General features: G+C 47.4%; 1 protein-coding gene across 1 annotated transcript; it reads left to right on the plus strand.

Moving 5' to 3' along the window:
- On the plus strand, positions 1-23,799 carry LOC144590947 (zinc-binding protein A33-like). The gene is made up of 7 exons (XM_078395308.1): positions 1-135; positions 4,800-5,326; positions 5,418-5,513; positions 6,810-7,043; positions 8,204-8,226; positions 8,324-8,442; positions 23,058-23,799. Exons 2-7 carry the CDS (start codon positions 4,916-4,918, stop codon positions 23,594-23,596), a joined length of 1,422 nt encoding a protein of 473 aa, XP_078251434.1. The 5' UTR covers positions 1-135; positions 4,800-4,915; the 3' UTR covers positions 23,597-23,799.
- The last annotated feature ends 1,791 nt before the right edge of the window (positions 23,800-25,590 follow it).

The following is a 25,590-nucleotide window of genomic DNA, read 5'->3' on the forward strand; positions in this document are numbered from 1 at the left end:
GTTGAATGAGGTCTGGTGTCACGTGTCCGGGGCGGGTGAATGGCGGCCTTGTGTCACGTCTCGGGGGCGGAATAGCGGCGCCGGCCAGTGACGTGTGGTTGGGCGCGAAACCGGGCGGGCGCCGGAGCAGAGGGGGTGAGTAACAATGACGACCGGAGATGGGGGAGAGGGGGGCAACGGCGGGGCCCGTCTCCATGGAGACGCGGCCTGGTCCCAACCTGGACAGGGAAGAGGGAGGAAAAAGGGGAAGGGCGGGTTATGGGGGAGGGAGGTGTTTGGGGAGGAGAAGTGACGGGGAAAATGAGGATGGGGGGTAAGGGGCGGGAAGGGAGGAGGGAGGAGGGGTGGGAAAGGAGGGCAGGCAGAAGAGGAGAGGTTGAGGGGAGGGGGACAAGGTGGGATACATTGATAAATAGACAATAGCTGCAGGAGGAGGCCATTCGGCCCTTCGAGCCAGGACCGCCATTCAATGTGGTCATGGCTGATCATTCTCAATCAGTGCCCTGTTCCTGCCTTCTCCCCATATCCCTTGGTTCCACGAGCCCCTAGAGCTCTATCTAACTCTCTCTTGAATATATCCAGTGAATCCACAGATTCACAACTCTCTGGGTGAAACGTTTTTCCTCATCTCAGTTCTAAATGGCTGACCCCTTATTCTTAAACTGTGTGTGACCCCTGGTTCTGGACTCCCCCAACACCGGGAACATGTTTCCTGCATCTAGCGTGTCCAATCCCTTCATCATTTTATGTGTTTCTATAAGATCCCCGCTCATCCTTCTAAATCCCAGTGAATACAAGCCCTGCAGCTCCATTCTTTCATCATATGACAGTCCCGCCGTCCCAGGAATTAACCTCGTGAACCTGCGCTGCACTCCCTCAATAGGAAGACAGCTCGTTCAACGTACCTACCACCCTTTGTATTAAAAAAGTGACCCCTCAAGTTCCTGTGAAATCTTTCCCCCGTCTCACCTTAAACCTATGTCCTCTGGTTCTTGATTCCTCGACTCTGAGTAAAAGACTCTGTGCCTCTACCCTAGCTATTCCCCTCATGATCGTATACATCATCATAAGGTCACCCCTCAACCTCCTGCGCTCCAAGGAATAAAGTCCGAGCCTGTTCAACCTCAACCTATTGCTCAGGCCCTCAAGTCCTGGCAACATCTTTGTGAAACTTATCTGCAATCTTTCCGGTTTAACGACATGTATACATGAATGACACACAACATTCTACAAGAAGGACTGCTAAAAAGCGAGACTTTTATTCTGCAAATTCTGCAGGGGCATTGTAACTGTTCGTGCCAGCCCCAAACTGTGGTCCCAAATCGCCCCTTCCAGTTTTTAATCGTGTGATTTTTCTATTAACACAAGTTTGCTTGGAATGCAACTATTACATTACAGCAGGAATGTATATTTTAATTTAGTTTATTAATATAAACTGCAGATTCTGTTTCCAATATTGCAGCCATTTCAATGACAATTTTAATGTTCTTTGAAATATTTTTGTGGGTTTTGTTTGAATTATTCATTGGATGCAAATGACACAAAACAGACATCTAAAGAGGGGTATCGACCCAAAACATCACCCATTCCTTCCATCCGGAGATGGCGCCTGTCCCGCTGAGTTACTCCAGCAATTTGTGTCTTTGTTTGGTTTAAAGCAGCATTGTCAGTTCCTTCCTACACACAAACAGTCCATTTGACCCAATCAAGCATTTCTGGTCTTCATGCTCCAGGCAGGCTTCCTCCTCAGTTTAAAACTATCGGCATAACCGCCTATTTTGCTTTTTCCCTCGAGTCCTGCCCGCCCTCTCCCTCCCCCTCCCCCTCCCGAAACCTCACAAAATTCCCTCTCGATCCCGGATAAAAACTCCGGGAGACATGTTCTCCCCTGGTCCCGGGGCCGCGCTGCCCAAGTCTCCCCCTGACCCCCGGGGACTCTCCGATTCTCTGCTTCTCCCCCCAGTCTCCGTCACCCTGGATATGGAAACAGTGGGTCAGCGGCTCGAGGTATTTCAGGATCGGAAGAGGGTGAGATGGACCAGCACCCAGAGGAGTCTCCCTGACACCGGGAAGAGGTTTACAGTCAGTGCGTGTGTGCTGGGATCGGAGGGATTCACATCGGGGAGACATTACTGGGAGGTGGAGGTGGCGGGGAGTCGGGGCTGGAGTCTGGGAGTGGCCGTAGAGTCTGTGGAGAGGAAGAGACCGGTCACACTGACCCCGGAGACTGGAGTCTGGAGCATCAGGCGGGGGTGGGGTGACGAGTTTGATGCACTCACCTCCCCTCCATCCCGTCTCCCCGCCCGTCCCGTCCCCGGGAGGGTGGGAGTTTATCTCAGTTACGAGTCCGGGACAGTTTCATTTTACGAGACAGTCCCATCTCCACACCTTCACTGGGAATAAATTCACGGAGAAACTTTATCCTTTCTTCGAGACTTATTGGGATGAAAACACCTGGCTGAGAATCTGCTCCGATTCAGCTCCGGGTGTGTAAAAGTGTCGGGTCCCGGGACCGGCGTCAGGAGCGGGGCTGTGGGGCAGAAACCCGGTGGACAACAGGTCGGCGCTGAACGGCTCCCATTTAATCCCCAAATTCCTCGTTGTAAAACCACAGTGAGCGCGGAAATAAAACCGGGGGAATGTAAATGTGGGAAGAGAGAAATAAACAGCAAGTGGAATCAGAGCTGTCGATTTGTTCATTTCAACGCGTTAACTGCGTCCGTTAACGGAACAGAAATACTTTTTTTGTAATTCTGTGTCTTGTTGCTTTTATTTTTGTATGGCTTTATGGTAATTCGCATATCACTGTACCTTAATTGGTACACGTGACAAAAAAATACATTTGAAACCTATAATCTCTAAAACTTACTGAAGCTTACTTGGAGAATTTAATGCTTTTAAACTAGCTCTTGTTCACACCTTATCTTTTTTTCTGATTATTGTGTAATCAGGATCTGTGATGCCATCTGCCAGCCTGATTCTCTCCTCACTTACACCTCAATCATCCCATCTAACATCTTCAGACTTTAAACTCAAAGCTTGTCACCGACTGATTGCTGAAGATAGACACAAAAGCTGGAGTAACTCAGCGGGACAGGCAGCATCTCTGGAGAGAAGGAATGGGTGACGTTTCGAGTCGAGACCCTTCTTCAGACTCAATCTTCGGTTTAAACCAGCATCTGCAGTTCCTTCCAACGCACGGGTCGATTCTGACCGTTTGAAGATGGGTCTTGACACGAAACGTCACCCATTCCTTCTCTCCAGAGATACTGTTTGTCCTGCTGAGTTACTCCAGCATTTTGTGTCTGTCTTCGGTTTAAACCAGCATCTGCAGTTCCTTCCTACACATACCGACTGATTACTGTTCACTTCAGCTTTATGGCAACCGGTATCATGGAAGCAAGACCCCATGGCGCTGATGGCGGCGGCAACCCGAGACCCGCTGTTGCCGCGGCTCCTCATCCCCCTCCTCCACCCTCTCCCTCTCATCCCCCTCCCTCTCCGCCGGGCCTGCAGCGGCGTACCCGACCCCGACCCCGACCGGCAGCGGCTCCACAAGGAGCGGCTGCGGAGAGAGGCGGCCTTGGAGGCCCGCAGTGGAGGAGGAGAGAGAAATGGAGGGGTGAGGGAGGAGAGAAAAATGGAGGGGTGAGGGAGAGGAGGAAAGGGAAATGGAGGGGTGAGGCGGAGAGGAAGAGGAGGAGGCGAGGGAGAGGAGGGGTGAGGTGAAGGAGAGGGATGAGGGAGAGGTGGAGAGGAAGAGGGGGAGGAGGAGGTGCAGGGAGAGGATGAGAGGGAGAGGAGGAGTGAGGGGGAGGTGGAGCAAGAGGAGGAGGGGTGATTCGGAGGAATCCTCTTTGTTCAGGAAACGGGGCTTCAACTCCACTCCACGTTGTTGTCCAGCCTCACTTACCCCCTCTGGCAGCTTGTTCCAGACACCCACGACCTTCTGTGTGAAAATGTTGTTCTTCAGTTTCTGATTGAATCTTGCACCTCTCCCACAAACCTGTGTCCTCTAGTTCTCGATTCCACTGCTCCGGGTAACAGACTGTGCATTCACCCTGTCTATTCACCACTTGATCTTATGCACTTCAGCCTCCTGCGCTCCAATTAATAAATCCTTCCCTGCCCAACCTCTCCCTTTCGCTCTGACCCTCAAATCCTGGCACCATCTTCGTGAATCCACTCTGCAGTTGTTTCCAGCATTTTATCCTGCCTTATACTGTCCCAAGCGCTACTCTCCGCTTCCGTCTATATTCAGGACAGTTTAATGTGTAACTGACCCCTCCCTGTGGTAGAGAGCGGGGGAACCCTCCATAGTTTCTGCGGGTGGATTTGTCTCCTTCCTTTAAAATGGTCGTAACGGTGGTGACCCTCGAGTGCTCTGGCCGGCGCTCCTCTTCCCAGAGGAAGGCAGACATTGATGGTGAAACTCACCAGCGTCTTCAGTGCACCTGCACAACCTTTGGCCGTCTGAGGAGAAGACTGTTTGAAGATCAGTACACAATTCGCAAGTCCTCAATCATTTTGTCACACACCTTCTGTCTTTTCATCTCTGGCCTTTGTCCAACCGTCTGACTATCAACTACCTCACCCCCCTCAACTGTGTCAACCTATTGCCAGCCAGGCTTTGTCCTGCCCCCTTCCTCCCATCATTATTCCATCTTCCACCCCCTACAATCAGTCTGAAGAAGGGACCCGACCCGAAACATCTGCTGTCCATGTTCTCCAGATGTGCTGCTTGACTCACTGACTTACTCCAGCACTTTGTACCTTTATTTGTAACCCTGCATCTGCAGTTCCTTGTTTCTGCATCTTCACGTTGAACACTTGCAGCGGAACTACATTAATTCCTCTAGACGGCAGCGTGCGCAGTGGACATGCGTTTTGAACCAGGAAGTGGCAGAGTAAAAAAATGGCTTCGAAAGACAGGTTCGAGAGTTTAACCGAGGAGGCAGTTTGTCCCATCTGTCTGGATTTCTTCACCGATCCGGTAATATTGGACTGTGGGCACAACTTCTGCACTTCCTGTATCACACAGAGTTGGGACAGGGAGGGGAGAAACTCCTGCCCGGAATGTAGAGAGGTGTTTACAGACCGCACCCTCAGGGTGAATCGGGCCTTGGCGAGACTGGCTGAGAAAGCTCGAACACTGAGCCTGAATCGGACGGAGAAGGAAAGTAAACTTCACTGCGAGGAACATCAGGAAGAACTGAAGCTGTTTTGTGAAACTGACAAGAAGCTGATCTGTGTGGTTTGTGCAGGTGGGCGGGAACACAGAGATCACCGCTTCATGCCGGTTAAAGAAGCTGTTGAAAACTACAAGGTAAAAGCAAACCGATTTTGATCGCATCATTGTTTAATTCCGTTTTTATTGTCTAACGCTTTTATTTTCCGATTTTCAAACAAAATCGCAGGGTCAGGTTAAAGCTTCCATCCAGTCTTTCACAAAAGATAAATCAGAGATGCAGCAAATGGAGCAGCAACAGAAAGAGAAGATTTCTGGAGTTCTGGTGAGGCTTTTAAGTTTCGATTTCCTGATCTTGTGCAGGTTTGATCCCTGTGACGCGTGTAATAACAGCGCAGCGCAGTGAACCAAGTAGTGCTGCTGTCTCCTAGCTCTGGTGAGCGGGTTCGATCCTGACCTCGGGTGCTGCATAGAAAATAGGTGCAGGAGTAGGCCGTTCGGCCCTTCGAGCCTGCACCGTCATTCAATATGATAATGGCCTACCCTTTATTCTTAAACTATAACCCCTGGTTCTGGACTCCCACAACATCGGGAACATTTTTCCTGCATGTAGCCTCTCCAATCCCTAAAGAATTTTACATGTTTCCATAAGATCCTATCTCATCTTTCTAAATTCCAGTGACCCTTTCAGAATCAGTCTGAACAGGGTCTCGACCAAAAACGTCACCCATTCCCTCTCTCCTAGATGCTGCCTGATCTGCTGAGTTACTCCAGCAGTTGTGATACATTCTTTCATCATATGTCAGTCCCGCCATCCCGGTAATTAACCTGATGAACCTACACTGCACTCCCACAATAGCAAGAATGTCTTTCCTTAAATTAGGAGATCAAAACAGCACACAATTTTCCAGGTGTGGTCTCAACAGGACCCTGCACAACTGCAGTCGGACCTCCTTGCTCCTAAACTCCAATCCTCTCACAATGAAGGCCAAGATGCCATTAGTTTTCTTCACTGCCTGCTGTACGTGCATGCTTACTTTCATTGACTGGTGTACAAGGACACCCATGTCTCATTGCACCTCCACTTTTCCTAATCTGACACCATTCAGATAATAATCTGCCTTCTTGTTCTTGCTACCAAAGTGGATAACGTCATATTTATTCACATTTTACTGCATCTGCCATGTATCCGCCCACTCACCCAACCTGTCCAACTCACCCTGCAGCCTCACAGCATCCTCCTCGCAGCTCACACTGCCGCCCAGCTTTGTGGCATCCGCAAACTTGGAGATGTTACATTTAATTCCCTCGTCTAAATCGTTAATATATATTGTAAATAAGTGCGGTCCCAGCAATGAGCCTTGCGGCACCCCACTAGGGAGTGGTGGACGGATAAATGGGAATTAACGGACACCTGAAAAGGAATAGGCAGCTGGGAATTGTATTAGGTGTAGAGGATTGAAGGTTATAAGATTACCCTCACAACATTTCAGAAGCATTTAGACAAACTATTGAATTGCCAAAGCAAGTAAAAAAATGCACAGGACAAATGTCACCGTCAACCTCTGAGGGAAACACAATCAGTGACATTACATATTGATCTTCACCTTTCATTTGACAGGAACAGTCACACAACCTTCAGTCCAAGATCGCATCCCAGTTTGCTGAACTGCACCAGATTCTCACTGAGAAAGAGCAGCGCGTACAGGCAGATATCCGGGAGGAAGAGAAGAGGATTCTGAATAGAATGAAGAAAAATCTTGGAGAGATCAAAGAGAATTTAAAATCTATTCAGGAGGAACTCTCTAAGTTGCAGCAGCAGATGGATCAAAAGGACAGTGTGGTGTTTCTGAAGGTGAGGGGTTACACCACAGTCTGGCGAAGTGAAAGTGCAGTCACAAAATGGAGGGGGATATTTCAGAACTACATGCTGCATTTTTTCATCTGTTCCAGCTGTTCTTCCCAAACTAATTGGCCTCCCGCATAATCTATGGGATCTCAGGGCTGCCTGGCCTGAATGTAGAGAGGTGTTTGTATTCTGTGGAGTTGAGAACTACGACGGGTGATCCTATATCTGATCCCAAGGGCCACGAATGAGCAGAGGACAGTAGATCTCTGGGATTCTCCAACCAAGAGACTCTGAGAGGTTTAACCTATTAGACGTATTTATACCAGAGGAAGATAAATTTTCGAAAATTCGGGGAACTGAAATCAAAGGGAATGGGACAAGGCGGAGGAGTTTGTTCCTGGGCTAGATCAGCCATGACCACATTGTGGGGATTAACATTGAAATCTAGAATGTGGCGCACACAGCAGATTGGACATCTATATCCGGTTCCCATCAGCAGTGGGCGGTCACCTTGGGGGAATTTGCTCTGTTTTACCCACCTTTGTTCACCATAGAATTACATCCCATTCTACATAATAGACCAGGCCATTCGGCCCATCCTATCCAGTCAGGATTTCTGCTCCACTCAACATCCCTCCCATCTACTCACCACACCCGGTAACAATACCCCAAATTCCAGGAGTGCTCACGTGTTTATCCCGCTTGCCCTTAAATGTATCTCTGCTGTTGTCTTCATTCCCTCCAATGCTAGCGAGGTCCATGTTCTCATGACTGCATTCCTTTCGGTATTTGTTGAAGACCAGGTTACATTTCAGATTTGATTTTTGCTCTCCCATCGATTAGAGATATTATTTCATCCTCACCCATTTAAATCCACCGATAAATTAAATCCTATCTCATCATTCCTGACATTTTTTCCGGATAAAATCCCACGACCTGCCCAGTCTTTGCATGGAGCTCCATCCTCTCAGTCATGGCATCATTCTCATGAACATTGCTTGTGCTTTTTCCCATCGTTCTATGTCTCGACGGTAATGTCCACTTTCTATCTGCATGGCAGCGGAGATAAGAGTTGGGAAATGGGAATTATCAGAGGGTTGTAGAAATGTGGAGAAATTCCCGCTGTCGGGATGAGTCAATTGAGATTTGTGTTTTATTTCTTTCAGGGGGAAGCTGGTCGCAAGCGAAGGTAGGACATGCTCTTGACGGAAACATTGTAAGTTTTCGTGGAACAGTTCATAACATTTCTAATGCTCAGTTGATAACCAGCTGTTAAATATTCGCAGGGTTCGTGATGAAGCCAAACCACTGTCGGTGGTAGAGGAGGCCTTGCCGATTGAAAAGTTTCATTGCCCTGTTTCATTCAACACAACATTTAAAGACACATCTGATGACTTCAAGCAAGGTAAAGCTTATACCTTTTCCATTGTTCTTGTTTCTGACATCTTGAAGTAAGATGTGTACGAAAGAACTGCAGTTGCAGGTTTAAATCAAAAGTAGACACAAAATGCTGGAGTGACTCAGCGGGACAGGCAGCATCTCAGTCGAGAAGGAATGGGTGACGTTTCAGGTCGAGACCCTTCTTCAGACTGAAGAAGGGTCCAGACCTGAAACATCACCCATTCCTTCTCTCCAGAGCTGCTCCTGTTGTAGTCCGTGGCCTATTAGAAAAAACAGGCAGACAACCGAATTCGTTTAACCTCTTTATTCTATTCACCCAGGTGGGAGAGAGTCTAGAAACCGAAGCGTTTAGAAACGCTTAGGAAGCCAGTGTAGTCTCTCTCCCCGAATGCTAACAATTACACACATTTTATACCCGTAATACATGTGCCAGTACATTTCCGTTGCTACCTTATATGGCAAGTTTTACAATGTCCTATAAATCTTTATGTGCCCTTTAGGACCCCCATGTCCTCCGTGTCCTGTGTGACCTACATGTCCTCGGTATTCCCAGGACCAAAGAGCAGGCTATATGGCCAAATGTTCCCCTTAACCATCAAAGGATGGTTAACCATCAAAGCCTTAAAGCCAGTTGCCCATATCAAAGGATACACTTAGCCATAAACCGCACTTCCATGCTGACAACAGGATGTCCTGGCAACATAATCGAGCTAGAGCTTTCACACCCCTTTTACACCCCTGCAATAAAACCCACATGGCTACATTCGTAATGTGAGCCCTTACATTCCCCTCTTTGATTATGCTATAATCACTATAATTATGCTATAATTATGCTATAGTCTTTTAAAGTGGCCGATTGACAATAGACAATAGGTGCAGGAGTAGGCCATTCAGCCCTTCGAGCCAGCACCGCCATTCAATGCGATCATGGCTGATCACTCTCAATCAGTACCCCATTCCTGCCTTCTCCCCATACCCCCTCACTCCGCTATCCTTAAGAGCTCTATCCAGCTCTCTCTTGAAAGCATCCAACGAACTGGCCTCCACTGCCTTCTGAGGTAGAGAATTCCACACCTTCACCACTCTCTGACTGAAAAAGTTCTTCCTCATCTCCGTTCTAAATGGCCTACCCCTTATTCTTAAACTGTGGCCCCTCGTTCTGGACTCCCCCAACATTGGGAACATGTTTCCTGCCTCTAATATGTCCAATCCCCTAATTATCTTATATGTTTCAATAAGATCCCCCCTCATCCTTCTAAATTCCAGTGTATACAAGCCTAATTGCTCCAGCCTTTCAACATACGACAGTCCCGCCATTCCGGGAATTAACCTAGTGAACCTACGCTGCACGCCCTCAATAGCAAGAATATCCTTCCTCAAATTTGGAGACCAAAACTGCACACAGTACTCCAGGTGTGGTCTCACCAGGGCCCGGTACAACTGTAGAAGGACCTCTTTGCTCCTATACTCAACTCCTCTTGTTATGAAGGCCAACATTCCATTGGCTTTCTTCACTGCCTGTTGTACCTGCATGCTTCCTTTCAGTGACTGATGCACTAGGACACCCAGATCTCGTTGAACATCCCCTCTTCCTAACTTGACACCATTCAGATAATAATCTGCCTTTCTATTCTTACTTCCAAAGTGAATAACCTCACACTTATCTACATTAAACTGCATCTGCCATGTATCCGCCCACTCACTCAACTTGTCCAAGTCACCCTGCAGCCTTATTGCATCTTCCTCACAATTCACACTACCCCCCAGCTTAGTATCATCTGCAAATTTGCTAATGGTACTTTTAATCCCTTCATCTAAGGCATTAATGTATATCGTAAATAGCTGGGGTCCCAGCACCGAACCTTGCGGTACCCCACTGGTCACTGCCTGCCATTCCGAAAGGGACCCATTTATCCCCACTCTTTGCTTTCTGTCTGTCAACCAATTTTCTATCCATGTCAGTACCCTACCCCCAATACCATGTGCTCGAAGGCTTTCTGAAAGTCGAGGTACACCACATCCACTGACTCTCCCCTGTCAATTTTCCTAGTTACATCCTCAAAAAATTCCAGTAGATTTGTCAAGCATGATTTCCCCTTCGTAAATCCATGCTGACTCGGAATGATCCTGTTACTGCTATCCAAATGCTCAGCAATTTCGTCTTTTATAATTGACTCCAGCATCTTCCCCACCACTGATGTCAGACTAACTGGTCTATAATTACCCGTTTTCTCTCTCCCTCCTTTCTTAAAAAGTGGGATAACATTTGCTATCCTCCAATCCACAGGAAATGATCCTGAATCTATAGAACATTGAAAAATGATCTCCAATGCTTCCACTATTTCTAGAGCCACCTCCTTAAGTACCCTGGGATGCAGACCATCAGGCCCTGGGGATTTATCAGCCTTCAGTCCCATCAGTCTACCCAAAACCATTTCCTGCCTAATGTGGATTTCCTTCAGTTCCTCCATCACCCTAGGTTCTCCGGCCCCTAGAACATTTGGGAGATTGTGTGTATCTTCCTCAGTGAAGACAGATCCAAAGTAACGGTTTAACTCGTCTGCCATTTCTTTGTTCCCCATAATAAATTCCCCTGCTTCTGTCTTCATGGGACCCACATTTGCCTTGACTATTTTTTTCCTCTTCACGTACCTAAAATTTTTTTTGCTATCCTCCTTTATATTATTGGCTAGTTTACCCTCGTACCTCATCTTTTCTCCCCGTATTGCCTTTTTAGTTAACTTTTGTTCCTCTTTAAAAGAGTCCCAATCCTCTGTCTTCCCACTCTAATGGGAGTTATCTATAGGCCCCCAAACAGTAGCCTCGACTTAGGGTGCAAGTTAAATCAGGAGATAAAATTGGCGTGTCAAAAATGTAATGCTACGGTGGTTATGGGAGATTTCAACATGCAGGTAGACTGGGAAAATCAGGTTGGAAATGGACCCCAGGAAAGAGAGTTTGTAGAGTGCCTTCGAGATGGATTCTTAGAACAGCTTGTACTGGAGCCTACCAGGGAGAAGGCAATTCTGGATTTAGTGTTGTGTAATGATCCTGATCTGATAAGGGGACTAGAGGTAAAAGAGCCATTAGGAGGCAGTGATCACAACATGATAAGTTTTACTCTGCAAATGGAAAGGCAGAAGGGAAAATCGGAAGTGTCGGTATTACAGTATAGCAAAGGGGATTACAGAGGCATGAGGCGGGAGCTGGCCAAAATTGATTGGAAGGAGGCCCTAGCAGGGAAGATGGTAGAACAGCAATGGCAGGTATTCCTGGGAATAATGCAGAGGTTGCAGGATCAATTTATTCCAAAGAGGTGGAAAGACTCTAAGGGGAGTAAGAGACACCTGTGGCTGACAAGGGAAGTCAAGGACAGCATAAAAATTAAGGAGAGGAAGTATAACATAGCAAAGAAGAGTGGGAAGACAGAGGATTGGGACTCTTTTAAAGAGCAACAAAAGTTAACTAAAAAGGCAATACGAGGAGAAAAGATGAGGTACGAGGGTAAACTAGCCAATAATATAAAGGAGGATAGCAAAAGTTTTTTTAGGTACGTGAAGAGGAAAAAAATAGTCAAGGCAAATGTGGGTCCCTTGAAGACAGAAGCAGGGGAATTTATTATGGGGAACAAAGAAATGGCAGACGAGTTAAACCGTTACTTTGGATCTGTCTTCACTGAGGAAGATACACACAATCTCCCAAATGTTCTAGGGGCTGGAGAACCTAGGGTGATGGAGGAACTGAAGGAAATCCACATTAGGCAGGAAATGGTTTTGGGTAGACTGATGGGACTGAAGGCTGATAAATCCCCAGGGCCTGATGGTCTGCATCCCAGAGTACTTAAGGAGGTGGCTCTAGAAATAGTGGAAGCATTGGAGATCATTTTTCAATGTTCTATAGATTCAGGATCAGTTCCTGTGGATTGGAGAATAGCAAATGTTATCCCACTTTTTAAGAAAGGAGGGAGAGAGAAAACGGGTAATTATAGACCAGTTAGTCTGACATCAGTAGTGGGGAAAATGCTGGAGTCAATTATAAAAGACGAAATTGCTGAGCATTTGGATAGCAGTAACGGGATCATTCCGAGTCAGCATGGATTTACGAAGGGGAAATCATGCTTGACAAATCTACTGGAATTTTTTGAGGATGTAACTAGGAAAATTGACAAGGGAGAGTCAGTGGATGTGGTGTACCTCGACTTTCAGAAAGCCTTCGACAAGGTCCCACATAGGAGACTAGTGGGCAAAATTAGGGCACATGGTATTGGGGGTAGGGTACTGACATGGATAGAAAATTGGTTAACAGACAGAAAGCAAAGAGTGGGGATAAATGGGTCCCTTTCGGAATGGCAGGCAGTGACCAGTGGGGTACCGCAAGGTTCGGTGCTGGGACCCCAGCTATTTACGATATACATTAATGACTTAGACGAAGGGATTAAAAGTACCATTAGCAAATTTGCAGATGATACTAAGTTGGGGGGTAGTGTGAATTGTGAGGAAGATGCAATAAGGCTGCAGGGTGACTTGGACAGGTTGTGTGAGTGGGCGGATACATGGCAGATGCAGTTTAATGTAGATAAGTGTGAGGTTATTCACTTTGGAAGTAAGAATAGAAAGGCAGATTATTATCTGAATGGTGTCAAGTTAGGAGGAGGGGGAGTTCAACGAGATCTGGGTGTCCTAGTGCATCAGTCAATGAAAGGAAGCATGCAGGTTCAGCAGGCAGTGAAGAAAGCCAATGGAATGTTGGCCTTCGTAACAAGAGGAGTTGAGTATAGGAGCAAAGAGGTCCTTCTACTGTTGTACCGGGCCCTGGTGAGACCGCACCTGGAGTACTGTGTGCAGTTTTGGTCTCCAAATTTGAGGAAGGATATTCTTGCTATGGAGGGCGTGCAGCGTAGGTTCACTAGATTAATTCCCGGAATGGCGGGACTGTCGTATGTTGAAAGGCTGGAGCGATTGGGCTTGTATACACTGGAATTTAGAAGGATGAGGGGGGATCTTATTGAAACATATAAGATAATTAGGGGATTGGACACATTAGAGGCAGATAACATGTTCCCAATGTTGGGGGAGTCCAGAACAAGGGGCCACAGTTTGAGAATAAGGGGTAGGCCATTTAGAACGGAGATGAGGAAGAACTTTTTCAGTCAGAGGGTGGTGAAGGTGTGGAATTCTCTGCCTCAGAAGGCAGTGGAGGCCAGTTCGTTGGATGCTTTCAAGAGAGAGCTGGATAGAGCTCTTAAGGATAGCGGAGTGAGGGGGTATGGGGAGAAGGCAGGAACGGGGTACTGATTGATAGTGATCAGCCATGATCGCATTGAATGGCGGTGCTGGCTCGAAGGGCTGAATGGCCTACTCCTGCACCTATTGTCTATTGTCTATTGTCTTCTTTGCTATGTTATACTTCCTCTCCTTAATTTTTATGCTGTCCTTGACTTCCCTTGTCAGCCGCAGGTGTCTCTTACTCCCCTTAGAGTCTTTCCGCCTCTTTGGGATAAATTGATCTTGCAACCTCTGCATTATTCCCAGGAATACCTGCCATTGCTGTTCTACCGTCTTCCCTGCTAGGGCCTCCTTCCAGTCAATTTTGGCCAGCTCCTGCCTCATGCCTCTGTAATCCCCTTTGCTATACTGTAATACTGACACTTCCGATTTTCCCTTCTGCCTTTCCATTTGCAGAGTAAAACTTATCATGTTGTGATCACTGCCTCCTAATGGCTCTTTTACCTCTAGTCCCCTTATCAGATCAGGATCATTACACAACACTAAATCCAGAATTGCCTTCTCCCTGGTAGGCTCCAGTACAAGCTGTTCTAAGAATCCATCTCGAAGGCACTCTACAAACTCTCTGTTCTGATTCAATAAAATCAATTTGTAAACCCCAATGTATTTTGGGGTGATACCATTTAGCATTTATTACATCCAACATTCCCCTCTTACCAGCATAGGTAAGAGAGTGCACATAATGCAACAAAACAGGTAAAAGCACGTTAGGGACACAAACTTTGCCAGAGGCAGTAACCCAGATTCGCGAGGGGAACACCCATCCTGGCTCCACTGGTGTCTCTCAGCCTCGGGGGCGTCCCCCTGAAGCTGGCAGAGGTCCGAAACACTGGGCATAGCGGTAGTTGCAGAAAACTGTTGTTGTTCACCTGAAGAAACTAAAATGGTAGGGGTCAGGGCCTCTGTGCGTGCCAATGTGTCAGCCAATGCATTCCCGAAAGAAATGGGATCCTTGACAGATGTATGCGAATTTCATTTAATGACAGCCAAGGTTTCCGGGAGTGTTAAACCCGCTAGTAGATTTCGGACAAACAGGGCATTTTTAATAGGAGTGCCTGCTGCAGTCAAAAAGCCCTTGTGCTGCCACAGGGTACCAAAATCATGTGCAAACCCAAAAGCATATCGTGAGTCGGTGTAAATATTAGCACGTTGGTCAACGCAAAGGTGGCAGGCCCGTATGAGGGCAAATAATTCAGCCTGCTGGGCAGCATGAGGTGTACTGAAAAAGGCGAGGGTAGGCAGTATCCTCAATCTCTAGCGCCGATTGTGCGGATTCTTGTTCATGGCGCAACTTAACCCTTTCACCAACGGTTGTCTGGGACCTATCCATATTCCCTGATGCTGCCTCATAATTGGGGGGGTAGTCCCGAATATCCTGGCGGGAGGGTAGAACCGGGACTGGCACCACCGCAGCCGGTGGCTCTGCCTGTGGGGCTGTGGGGACCGGACACATCCAGGGTTCTTCGTCACTCTCGGATTCCTGATTACCTAATAAAGCCGCTATAGACTCCAGTGGTTCGGATTCTGACTTTTGTTGTTGTTGGGCGGGATATATCCCTTTGGTACCGGTTTTAAATTCATCTCGAGCTCGGGTAGCACAGTCAAGTCTTAGATCAGCGGAGTGAGGGGGTATGGGGAGAAGGCAGGAACGGGGTACTGATTGAGAGTGATCAGCCATGATCGCATTGAATGGCGGTGCTGGCTCGAAGGGCTGAATGGCCTACTCCTGCACCTATCGTCTATTGTTTATTGTCTGTCATACACCTTACATTCCGCTTGCAAAATATCGCATGTTTTCGGTATTCCCAACCTATCACACACTGATATCCCTCTACTACTTGCATTTTCCCTCCAAATTCGCTCCCTCGACTCCTGATGGCGCTTCTGCACCCCCTCTCTCCATTCTTTAATCCTCTTTGAGAGTCTCTACATTCCATTTACCTCCCACTGGCCAGGCCTCGTTTCCCAATCTTTTCATTAACGAAGCAAATAAATAAATAACACACGTGTTGCACCGGGGCACCGCCATCACTCTTATCCAAAGACTGTCCCATATGTCTGATTGCCAATTATCCGAAATTATGCTACCAATAAATACTACCAATAAATATTACCAAACGATCAATTTCATCCAGACCAAGACAATGACAACAAGAGTGACCGCCCCTTACCTTCCAAATCCGGAACCTTATCCTTGTCCTTATCCTTGTCCTTTTCCTTATCGGTTCGTCTGTGAATCTCAGTTGCACACGAGATCAACCCCAAACGAGGGACTTCAGTGTCTGAAAGACGTCAACGTCCGGGGTCTCGAACAACGGTCGAGAAGTGCACTCTGTCCCCTTCGGACGTGTTTCAGTCACCGCTGCCTCTTAGTCGTTCGTGGTTGACGATGCCAAAGAGATCCTGCCGACTACGCCAAATGTTGTAGTCCGTGGCCTATTAGAAAAAACAGGCAGACAACCGAATTCGTTTAACCTCTTTATTCTACTCACCCAGGTGGGAGAGAGTCTAGAAACCGAAGCGTTTAGAAACGCTTAGGAAGCCAGTGTAGTTTCTCTCTCCGAATGCTAACAATTACACACATTTTATACCCGTAATACATGTGCCAGTACATTTCCGTTGCTACATTATATGGCAAGTTTTAAAATGTCCTATAAATCTTTATGTGCCCTTTAGGACCCCCATGTCCTCCGTGTCCTGTGTGACCTACATGTCCTCGGTATTCCCAGGACCAAAGAGCAGTCTATATGGCCAAATGTTCCCCTTAACCATCAAAGGGTGGTTAACCATCAAAGCCTTAAAGCCAGTTGCCCATATCAAAGGATACACTTAGCCATAAACCGCACTTCCATGCTGACAACAGGATGTCCTGGCAACATAATCAAGCTGGAGCTTTCACACCCCTTTTACACCCCTGCAATAAAACCCACATGGCTACATTCGTAATGTGAGCCCTGACACTCCCTGTCCCGCTGAGTTACTCTAGCATTTTGTGTCTACCATTGATTGGTCTATCTTTAAGTAATGCTAAGATGCAAAGATTAATGTTATTTTGAACTGAAGGGAAACTGAAGATTTGATCTCCCACCTGCTCATCTGCTGGGAAGCATCACTGAGTCAGAGAGGTTTGTAGCACAGCAACAGGCCCTTTGACTCGACTCGACCATGCCAACCACGTTGCCCAACCAACTTGCCTGAGTCTGGCTCATATCCTTCCAAGTCTTTCTTATCCACGTATCTACCCAATTCTCTGTGAACTGTTGTAATTGTACCTGCCTCGCCCACTTCCTCTGTCAGATCGTTCCACATCTACACTACCCACTGACTGAAAAACCTGCTCCTCGGGTCCTTTTTATTGTTTCCACTCTCACCTTAAACTGATGTGCTCGAGGTTTAGACACTCCGACCTTGGGTAAAGTATTGCGGCTAATCACCTTGTCTGTGCATCTTATACACATCTATAATGTCACTCTGACAGGCCCCCAAGAAAAAATGTCCCAGTCTGAATAGGCTCTTTCAGGAGTGAGTGGATGAATCTATGATGAGCGTTTGTCGGCATTGGGCCTGTACTCGCTGTTGCTTAGAGGAATGAGGGGGGATCTCATTGAAAAATACAGAATAGTGAAAGGTTTGGATAGAATGGACGTGGAGAGGATGTTTCCATTAGTGAGCGAGTCTAGGACTAGATATTTATTTACAAAAATGCTGGAGTAACTCAGCAGGTCAGGCAGCATCTCAGGAGAGAATGAAAGGGTGACGTTTCGGGTGGGACAAAGGAAGGATGTAGGTGGAGACAGGAAGACAGAGGGAGAACTGGGAATGGGAGGGGAAGAGAGGGACAGAGGAACTATCTAAAGACAATAGACAATAGGTGCAGGAGGAGGCCATTCAGCCCTTCGAGCCAGCACCGCCATTCAATGTGATCATGGCTGATCATTCTCAATCAGTATCCCGTTCCTGCCTTCTCCCCATACTCCCTGACTCCGCTATCCTTAAGAGCTCTATCCAGCTCTCTCTTTAATGCATTCAGAGAATTGGCCTCCACTGCCTTCTGAGGCAGAGAATTCCACAGATTCACAACTCTCTGACTGAAAAAGTTTTTCCCCATCTCAGTTCTAAATGGCTTATTCTTAAACTCTGTTCTGGACTCCCCCAACATTGGGAACATGTTTCCTGCCTCTAACGTGCCCAACCCCTTAATAATCTTATACGTTTCGATAAGATCTCCTCTCATCCTTCTAAATTCCAGTGTATACAAGCCTAGTCGCTCCAGTCTTTCAACATATGAAAGTCCCGCCATTCCGGGAATTAACCTAGTAAACCTACGCTGCACGCCCTCAATAGCAAGAATATCCTTCCTCAAATTTGGAGACCAAAGCTGCACACAGTATTCCAGGTGCGGTCTCACTAGGGCCCTGTACAACTGTAGAAGGACCTCTTTGCTCCTATACTCAACTCCTCTTGTTATGAAGGCCAACATTCCATTGGCTTTCTTCACTGCCTGCTGCACCTGCATGCTTCCTTTCAGTGACTGATGCACTAGGACACCCAGATCTCGTTGTACGTCCAATGTTCCTAACTTGACACCATTCAGATAATACTCTGCCTTCCTATTCTTACAACCAAAGTGGATAACCTCACACTTATCCTCATTAAACTGCATCTGCCATGCATCCGCCCACTCACACAACCTGTCCAAGTCACCCTGCAAACTCATAGTATCTTTCTCACAGTTCACACTACCACCCAGCTTTGTATCATCTGCAAATTTGCTAATGGTACTTTTAATCCCTTCATCCAAGTCATTAATATACATTGTAAATAGCTGTGGTCAATAGACAATAGGTGCAGGAGTAGGCCATTCAGCCCTTCGAGCCAGCACCGCCATTCAATGTGATCATGGCTGATCACTCTCAATCAGTACCCCGTTCCTGCCTTCTCCCCATACCCCCTCACTCCGCTATCCTTAAGAGCTCTATCCAGCTCTCTCTTGAAAGCATCCAACGAACTTGCCTCCACTGCCTTCTGAGGCAGAGAATTCCACACCTTCACCACTCTCTGACTGAAAAAGTTCTTCCTCATCTCCGTTCTAAATGGCCTACCCCTTATTCTTAAACTGCGGCCCCTTGTTCTGGACTCCCCCAACATTGGGAACATGTTTCCTGCCTCTAATGTGTCCAATCCCCTAATTATCTTATATGTTTCAATAAGATCCCCCCTCATCCTTCTAAATTCCAGTGTATACAAGCCTAATTGCTCCAGCCTTTCAACATATGACAGCCCCGCCATTCCGGGAATTAACCTAGTGAACCTACGCTGCATGCCCTCAATAGCAAGAATATCCTTCCTCAAATTTGGAGACCAAAATTGCACACAGTACTCCAGGTGCGGTCTCACCAGGGCCCGGTACAACTGTAGAAGGACCTCTTTGCTCCTATACTCAACTCCTCTTGTTATGAAGGCCAACATTCCATTGGCTTTCTTCACTGCCTGCTGTACCTGCATGCTTCCTTTCAGTGACTGATGCACTAGGACACCCAGATCTCGTTGAACATCCCCTCTTCCTAACTTGACACCATTCAGATAATAATCTGCCTTTCTATTCTTACTTCCAAAGTGAATAACCTCACACTTATCTACATTAAACTGCATCTGCCATGTATCCGCCCACTCACACAACCTGTCCAAGTCACCCTGCAGCCTTATTGCATCTTCCGAGGGTGGTGAAGGTGTGGAATTCTCTGCCTCAGAAGGCAGTGGAGGCCAGTTCGTTGGATGCTTTCAAGAGAGAGCTGGATAGAGCTCTTAAGGATAGCGGAGTGAGGGGGTATGGGGAGAAGACAGGAACGGGGTACTGATTGAGAGTGATCAGCCATGATCGCATTGAATGGCGGTGCTGGCTCGAAGGGCTGAATGGCCTCCTCCTGCACCTATTGTCTATTGTCTATTGTCTATTGTCCTCACAATTCACACTACCCCCCAGCTTAGTATCATCTGCAAATTTGCTAATGGTACTTTTAATCCCTTCACCTAAGTCATTAATGTATATCGTAAATAGCTGGGGTCCCAGCATCGAACCTTGCGGTACCCCACTGGTCACTGCCTGCCATTCCGAAAGGGACCCATTTATCCCCACTCTTTGCTTTCTGTCTGTCAACCAATTTTCTATCCATGTCAGTACCCTACCCCCAATACCATGTGCTCTAATTTTGCCCACTAATCTCCTATGTGGGACCTTGTCGAAGGCTTTCTGAAAGTCGAGGTACACCACATCCACTGACTCTCCCCTGTCAATTTTCCTAGTTACATCCTCAAAAAATTCCAGTAGATTTGTCAAGCATGATTTCCCCTTCGTAAATCCATGCTGACTCGGAATGATCCTGTTACTGCTATCCAAATGCTCAGCAATTTCGTCTTTTATAATTGACTCCAGCATCTTCCCCACCACTGATGTCAGACTAACTGGTCTATAATTACCCGTTTTCTCTCTCCCTCCTTTCATAAAAAGTGGGATAACATTTGCTATCCTCCAATCCACAGGAACTGATCCTGAATCTATAGAACATTGAAAAATGATCTCCAATGCTTCCACTATTTCTAGAGCCACCTCCTTAAGTACCCTGGGATGCAGACCATCAGGCCCTGGGGATTTATCAGCCTTCAGTCCCATCAGTCTACCCAAAACCATTTCCTGCCTAATGTGGATTTCCTTCAGTTCCTCCATCACCCTAGGTTCTCCGGCCCCTAGAACATTTGGGAGATTGTGTGTATCTTCCTCAGTGAAGACAGATCGAAAGTAACGGTTTAACTCGTCTGCCATTTCTTTGTTCCCCATAATAAATTCCCCTGCTTCTGTCTTCAAGGGACCCACATTTGCCTTGACTCTTTTTTTCCTCTTCACGTACCTAAAAAAACTTTTGCTATCCTCCTTTATATTATTGGCTAGTTTACCCTCGTACCTCATCTTTTCTCCCCGTATTGCCTTTTTAGTTAACTTTTGTTCCTCTTTAAAAGAGTCCCAATCCTCTGTCTTCCCACTCTTCTTTGCTATGTTATACTTCCTCTCCTTAATTTTTATGCTGTCCTTGACTTCCCTTGTCAGCCACAGGTGTCTCTTACTCCCCTTAGAGTCTTTCCGCCTCTTTGGGATAAATTGATCCTGCAACCTCTGCATTATTCCCAGGAATACCTGCCATTGCTGTTCTACCGTCTTCCCTGCTAGGGCCTCCTTCCAGTCAATTTTGGCCAGCTCCTGCCTCATGCCTCTGTAATCCCCTTTGCTATACTGTAATACTGACAAGGTCCCAGCACCGAGCCTTGCGGTACTTCACTAGTTACCTCCTGCCATTCTGAAAGGGACGCATTTATCCCCACTCTTTCTGTCTGTCAACCAATTTTCTATCCATGTCGGTACCCTACCTCCAATACCATGTGCTTTAATTTTGCCCACTAATCTCCTATGTGGAACCTTGTCAAAGGCTTTCTGAAAGTCAAGGTGCACCACATCCACCGGCTCTCCCCTGTCAATTTTCCTGGTTACATCCTCAAAGAATCCCAGAAGATTAGTCAAGCATGATTTCCCCCTCGTAAATCCATGCTGACTCGGAACAATCCTGTTACTACTATCCAAATGCTCCGCAATTTTGTCTTTTATAATTGACTCCAGCATCTTCCCCACCACTGATGTCATACTAACTGGTCTATAATTTCCCGTTTTCTCTCTCCCTCCTTTCTTACATAGTGGGACAACATTAGCTAACCTCCAATCCACAGGAACTGATCCTGAATCTATAGATCATTGGAAAAAGATCACCAATGCGTCCACAATTTCTAGCGCCACCTCCTTAAATACTCTGGGATGCAGACCATCAGGCTACCCAACACCATTCCTGCCGAATGTGGATTTACTTCAGTTCCTCCGTCACCCTAGGATCTCTGCCCACTAGAACATCTGGGAGATTGCTTGTACCTTCCTTAGTGAAGACAGATCCAAAGTACCGGTTCAACTCGTCTGCCATTTCCTTGTTTCCCATAATAAATTCTCCCTCTTCTGTCTTCAAGGGACCCACATTTGCCTTGACTATTTTTTTCCTCTTTACATACCTAAAAAGGCTTTTACTATGCTCCTTTATATTATTGGCTAGTTTACCCTCGTACCTCATCTTTTCTCCACGTATTGCCTTCTTAGTCATCTTCTGTTGCTCTTTAAAAGAGTCCCAATCCTCTGGCTTCCCACTCTTCTTTGCTTTGTTGTACTTCTGCTCTTTTATTTTTATGCTGTCCTTGACTTCCCTTGTCAGCCACGGGTGTCTCTTACTCCCCTTGGAATCTTTCCTCCTCTTTGGGATAAATTGGATGGAGTTGAGGGGGGAGGTAAAGGGACAGGTGTTGCATCTCCTGCGGTTGCAGGGGAATGTGCCCGGGGATGGGGTGGTTTGGGCAGGAAGGGACGAAAGGTCAGAGCCTCAGAATTAAAGGATGTTCCGTTGGGAAGGAGATGAGGGGAAATGCTTTTAATCAGAGGGTGTTGAATTTGTGGAATTCATTGCCACAAAAGGCTGTGGAGGCCAAGTCGGTGGATATTTTTAAGGCAGAGATAGCTGGATTCTTGATTAGTATGGATGTCAGAGGTTATGGGGAGAAGACAGGAGAATGGGGTTAGGAGGGAGAGATAGATCAGCCATGATTGAACGGTGGAGTAGAATTGAAGGGCCGAATGGCCTAATTCTAATACTTTCATTGATGACATTATGACCTGATGACTGTCCAACTTCACCTGATAACCCAGCCCTTCAGACCTGATGAAGTTGTTGTAAACCCTTTTGCACCCACTCCAATTGACTAACAAACCCACCCTTCCCTTTGTCTCACCCTCCACTCAAAAAACACAGGAGCAGGTCATCTGGCCCCTCGTGTCTGCCCCCTTTCACTGTGATCATGACGACCCCACCACACACCTCTACCTCCTCTTTAACATCCTCAAATTACCGCTAACCTCAATATCCACCTGCTCCAATCTGCCTCCATATCTGAATAACCCGCTTCATTCCTCCATCCCCACCGCAATCTCGCAATCCTCCTCACTCTCCGCACTCGTCCTCCCCGTCCACCCTCCCCCACCTCACGAAATTCCCCTCTCCATCCCTGGATAAAAACTCCGGGAGAGATGTCTGTTGTCCACCCGCTGTGGTCGGGGTGAAACCCCGGGCAGGGTTTCAGTTGTCCGTCCGCCTGTGCCTGAGGCCGAGCGGCCTCTCCCCCGGTCCCGGGGCCGCGCTGCCCGAGTCTCCCCCCGACCCCCGGGGACTCTCTGATTCTCTGCTTCTCCCCCCAGTCTCCGTCACCCTGGATGTGGAAACAGCGGGTCCGGGGCTCGAGGTGTCTGAGGATTGGAAGAGGGTGAGATGGACCCGGACCTGGAGGAGACTCCCTGACACCGGGAAGAGGTTTACAGGCAGTGAGTGTGTGCTGGGATCGGAGGGATTCACATCGGGGAGACATCACTGGGAGGTGGAGGTGGCGGGGAGTCGGCACTGGAGTCTGGGAGTCGCCGCAGAGTCTGTGGAGAGAAAGAGAGAGGTCACACTGACCCCGGAGACTGGAGTCTGGAGCATCAGGCGGGGGTGGGGTGACGGGTTTGATGCACTCACCTCCCCTCCATCCCGTCTCCCCGCCCGTCCCATCCCCGGGAGGGTGGGAGTTTATCTCAGTTACGAGTCCGGGACAGTTTCATTTTACGACGCGGACACCAAGTCCCATCTCCACACCTTCACTGGGAATAAATTCACGGAGAAACTTTATCCTTTCTTCGGGCCTTATTCGCTTGGAAACAACTGGCTGAGGATCTGCTCCGGTTCCGCTCCGGGTGTGTAAAAGGGTCGGGTCCCGGGACCGGCGTCAGGAGCGGGGCTCAGGGGCTGTGGGGCAGAAACCCGGTGGACAACAGGTCGGCGCTGAACGGCTCCCATTTAATCCCCAAACTCCGCATCGTAAAACTCCAGTGAGCGCGGAAATAAAACCAGGGGGAATGTAAATGTGGGAAGAGAGAAATAAACAGCAAGTGGAATCAGAGCTGTCGATCCGTTCATTTCAACGCGTTAACCGCGTCACTTCTTGGTCCCGCCACTAGATGGCAGCAACGCCACGCGGTGCGACCACAGACCAGCTGTAACTTTGAGAATTAACTTTGACAATTGCAGAAACAGCGGGAATCTGATTTAATAAGTGACTTTTGTCACCTGTTACCATACCTGCGGCCCAAACAACGTGCATGGCTTAAAATGTGGAAGAATGCGGGGGACCTCATCAAAACATACTAAATAATGAAAGGCTTGGATAGAGTGGAGATGATGTTTCCACCAGTGGGAGAGTCTAGGTCTAGAGGTCAGATAGAAAAAGTTTTTTTAGGCAGACGATACAAGGCCTTCTATGCCCGCACCTCCAGACTCAGGAACAGCTTCATCCCCAGGGCCATAGCTGCTATGAACCGGTCCTGCTGAGCCGGATGGCCACAACGCATAGATCAACTTGCACTTTACCCTGTCCAAAACTGTTACAACTGTTCGTTTCGTTGGGTTGCTGCTGTCTAAATTACCTAAATTATTGCATCGTATGGGAGGCGCATTCCCAATCTCGTTGTACCCCTGGGTACAATGACAATAAAGATATATTGTATTGTATTGTATTGTATTGTGAAGAGGAAAAAAATAGTCAAGGCAAATGTGGGTCCCTTGAAGACAGAAGCAGGGGAATTTATTATGGGGAACAAAGAAATGGCAGATGAGTTAAACCGTTACTTTGGATCTGTCTTCACTGAGGAAGATACACACAATCTCCCAAATGTTCTAGGGGCCGGAGAACCTAGGGTGATTTAGGAACTGAAGGAAATCCACATTAGGCAGGAAATGGTTTTGGGTAGACTGATGTAACTAGGAAAATTGACAGGGGAGTGTCAGTGGATGTGGTGTACCTCGACTTTCAGAAAGCCTTCGACAAGGTCCCACATAGGAGATTAGTGGGCAAAATTAGAGCACATGGTATTGGGGGTAGGGTACTGACATGGATAGAAAATTGGTTGACAGACAGAAAGCAAAGAGTGGGGATAAATGGGTCCCTTTCCGAAAGGCAGGCAGTGACCAGTGGGGTACCGTAAGGTTCGGTGCTGGGACCCCAGCTATTTACGATATACATTAACGACTTAGATGAAGGGATTAAAAGTACCATTAGCAAATTTGAAGATGATACTAAGGTGGGGGGTAGTGTGAATTGTGAGGAAGATGCAATAAGGCCGCAGGGTGACTTGGACAGGTTGTGTGAGTGGGTGGATACATGGCAGATGCAGTTTAATGTAGATAAGTGTGAGGTTATTCACTTTGGAAGTAAGAATAGAAAGGCAGATTATTATCTGAATGGTGTTAAGTTAGGAAGAGGGGATGTTCAACGAGATCTGGGTGTCCTAGTGCATCAGTCACTGAAAGGAAGCATGCAGGTACAGCAGGCAGTGAAGAAAGCCAATGGAATGTTGGCCTTCATAACAAGAGGAGTTGAGTATAGGAGCAAAGAGGTCCTTCTACAGTTGTACCGGGCCCTGGTGAGACCGCACCTGGAGTACTGTGTGCAGTTTTGGTCTCCAAATTTGAGGAAGGATATTGTTGCTATTGAGGGCGTGCAGCGTAGGTTCACTAGGTTAATTCCCGGAATGGCGGGACTGTCCTATGTTGAAAGGCTGGAGCAATTAGGCTTGTATACACTGGAATTTAGAAGGATGAGGGGGGATCTTATTGAAACATATAAGATAATTAGGGGATTGGACACATTAGAGGCAGGAAACATGTTCCCAATGTTGGGGGAGTCCAGAACAAGGGGCC

The sequence above is a fragment of the Rhinoraja longicauda genome, unplaced genomic scaffold (assembly GCF_053455715.1).
Source record: "Rhinoraja longicauda isolate Sanriku21f unplaced genomic scaffold, sRhiLon1.1 Scf000421, whole genome shotgun sequence".
NCBI classification, from domain to species: Eukaryota; Metazoa; Chordata; class Chondrichthyes; order Rajiformes; family Arhynchobatidae; genus Rhinoraja; species Rhinoraja longicauda.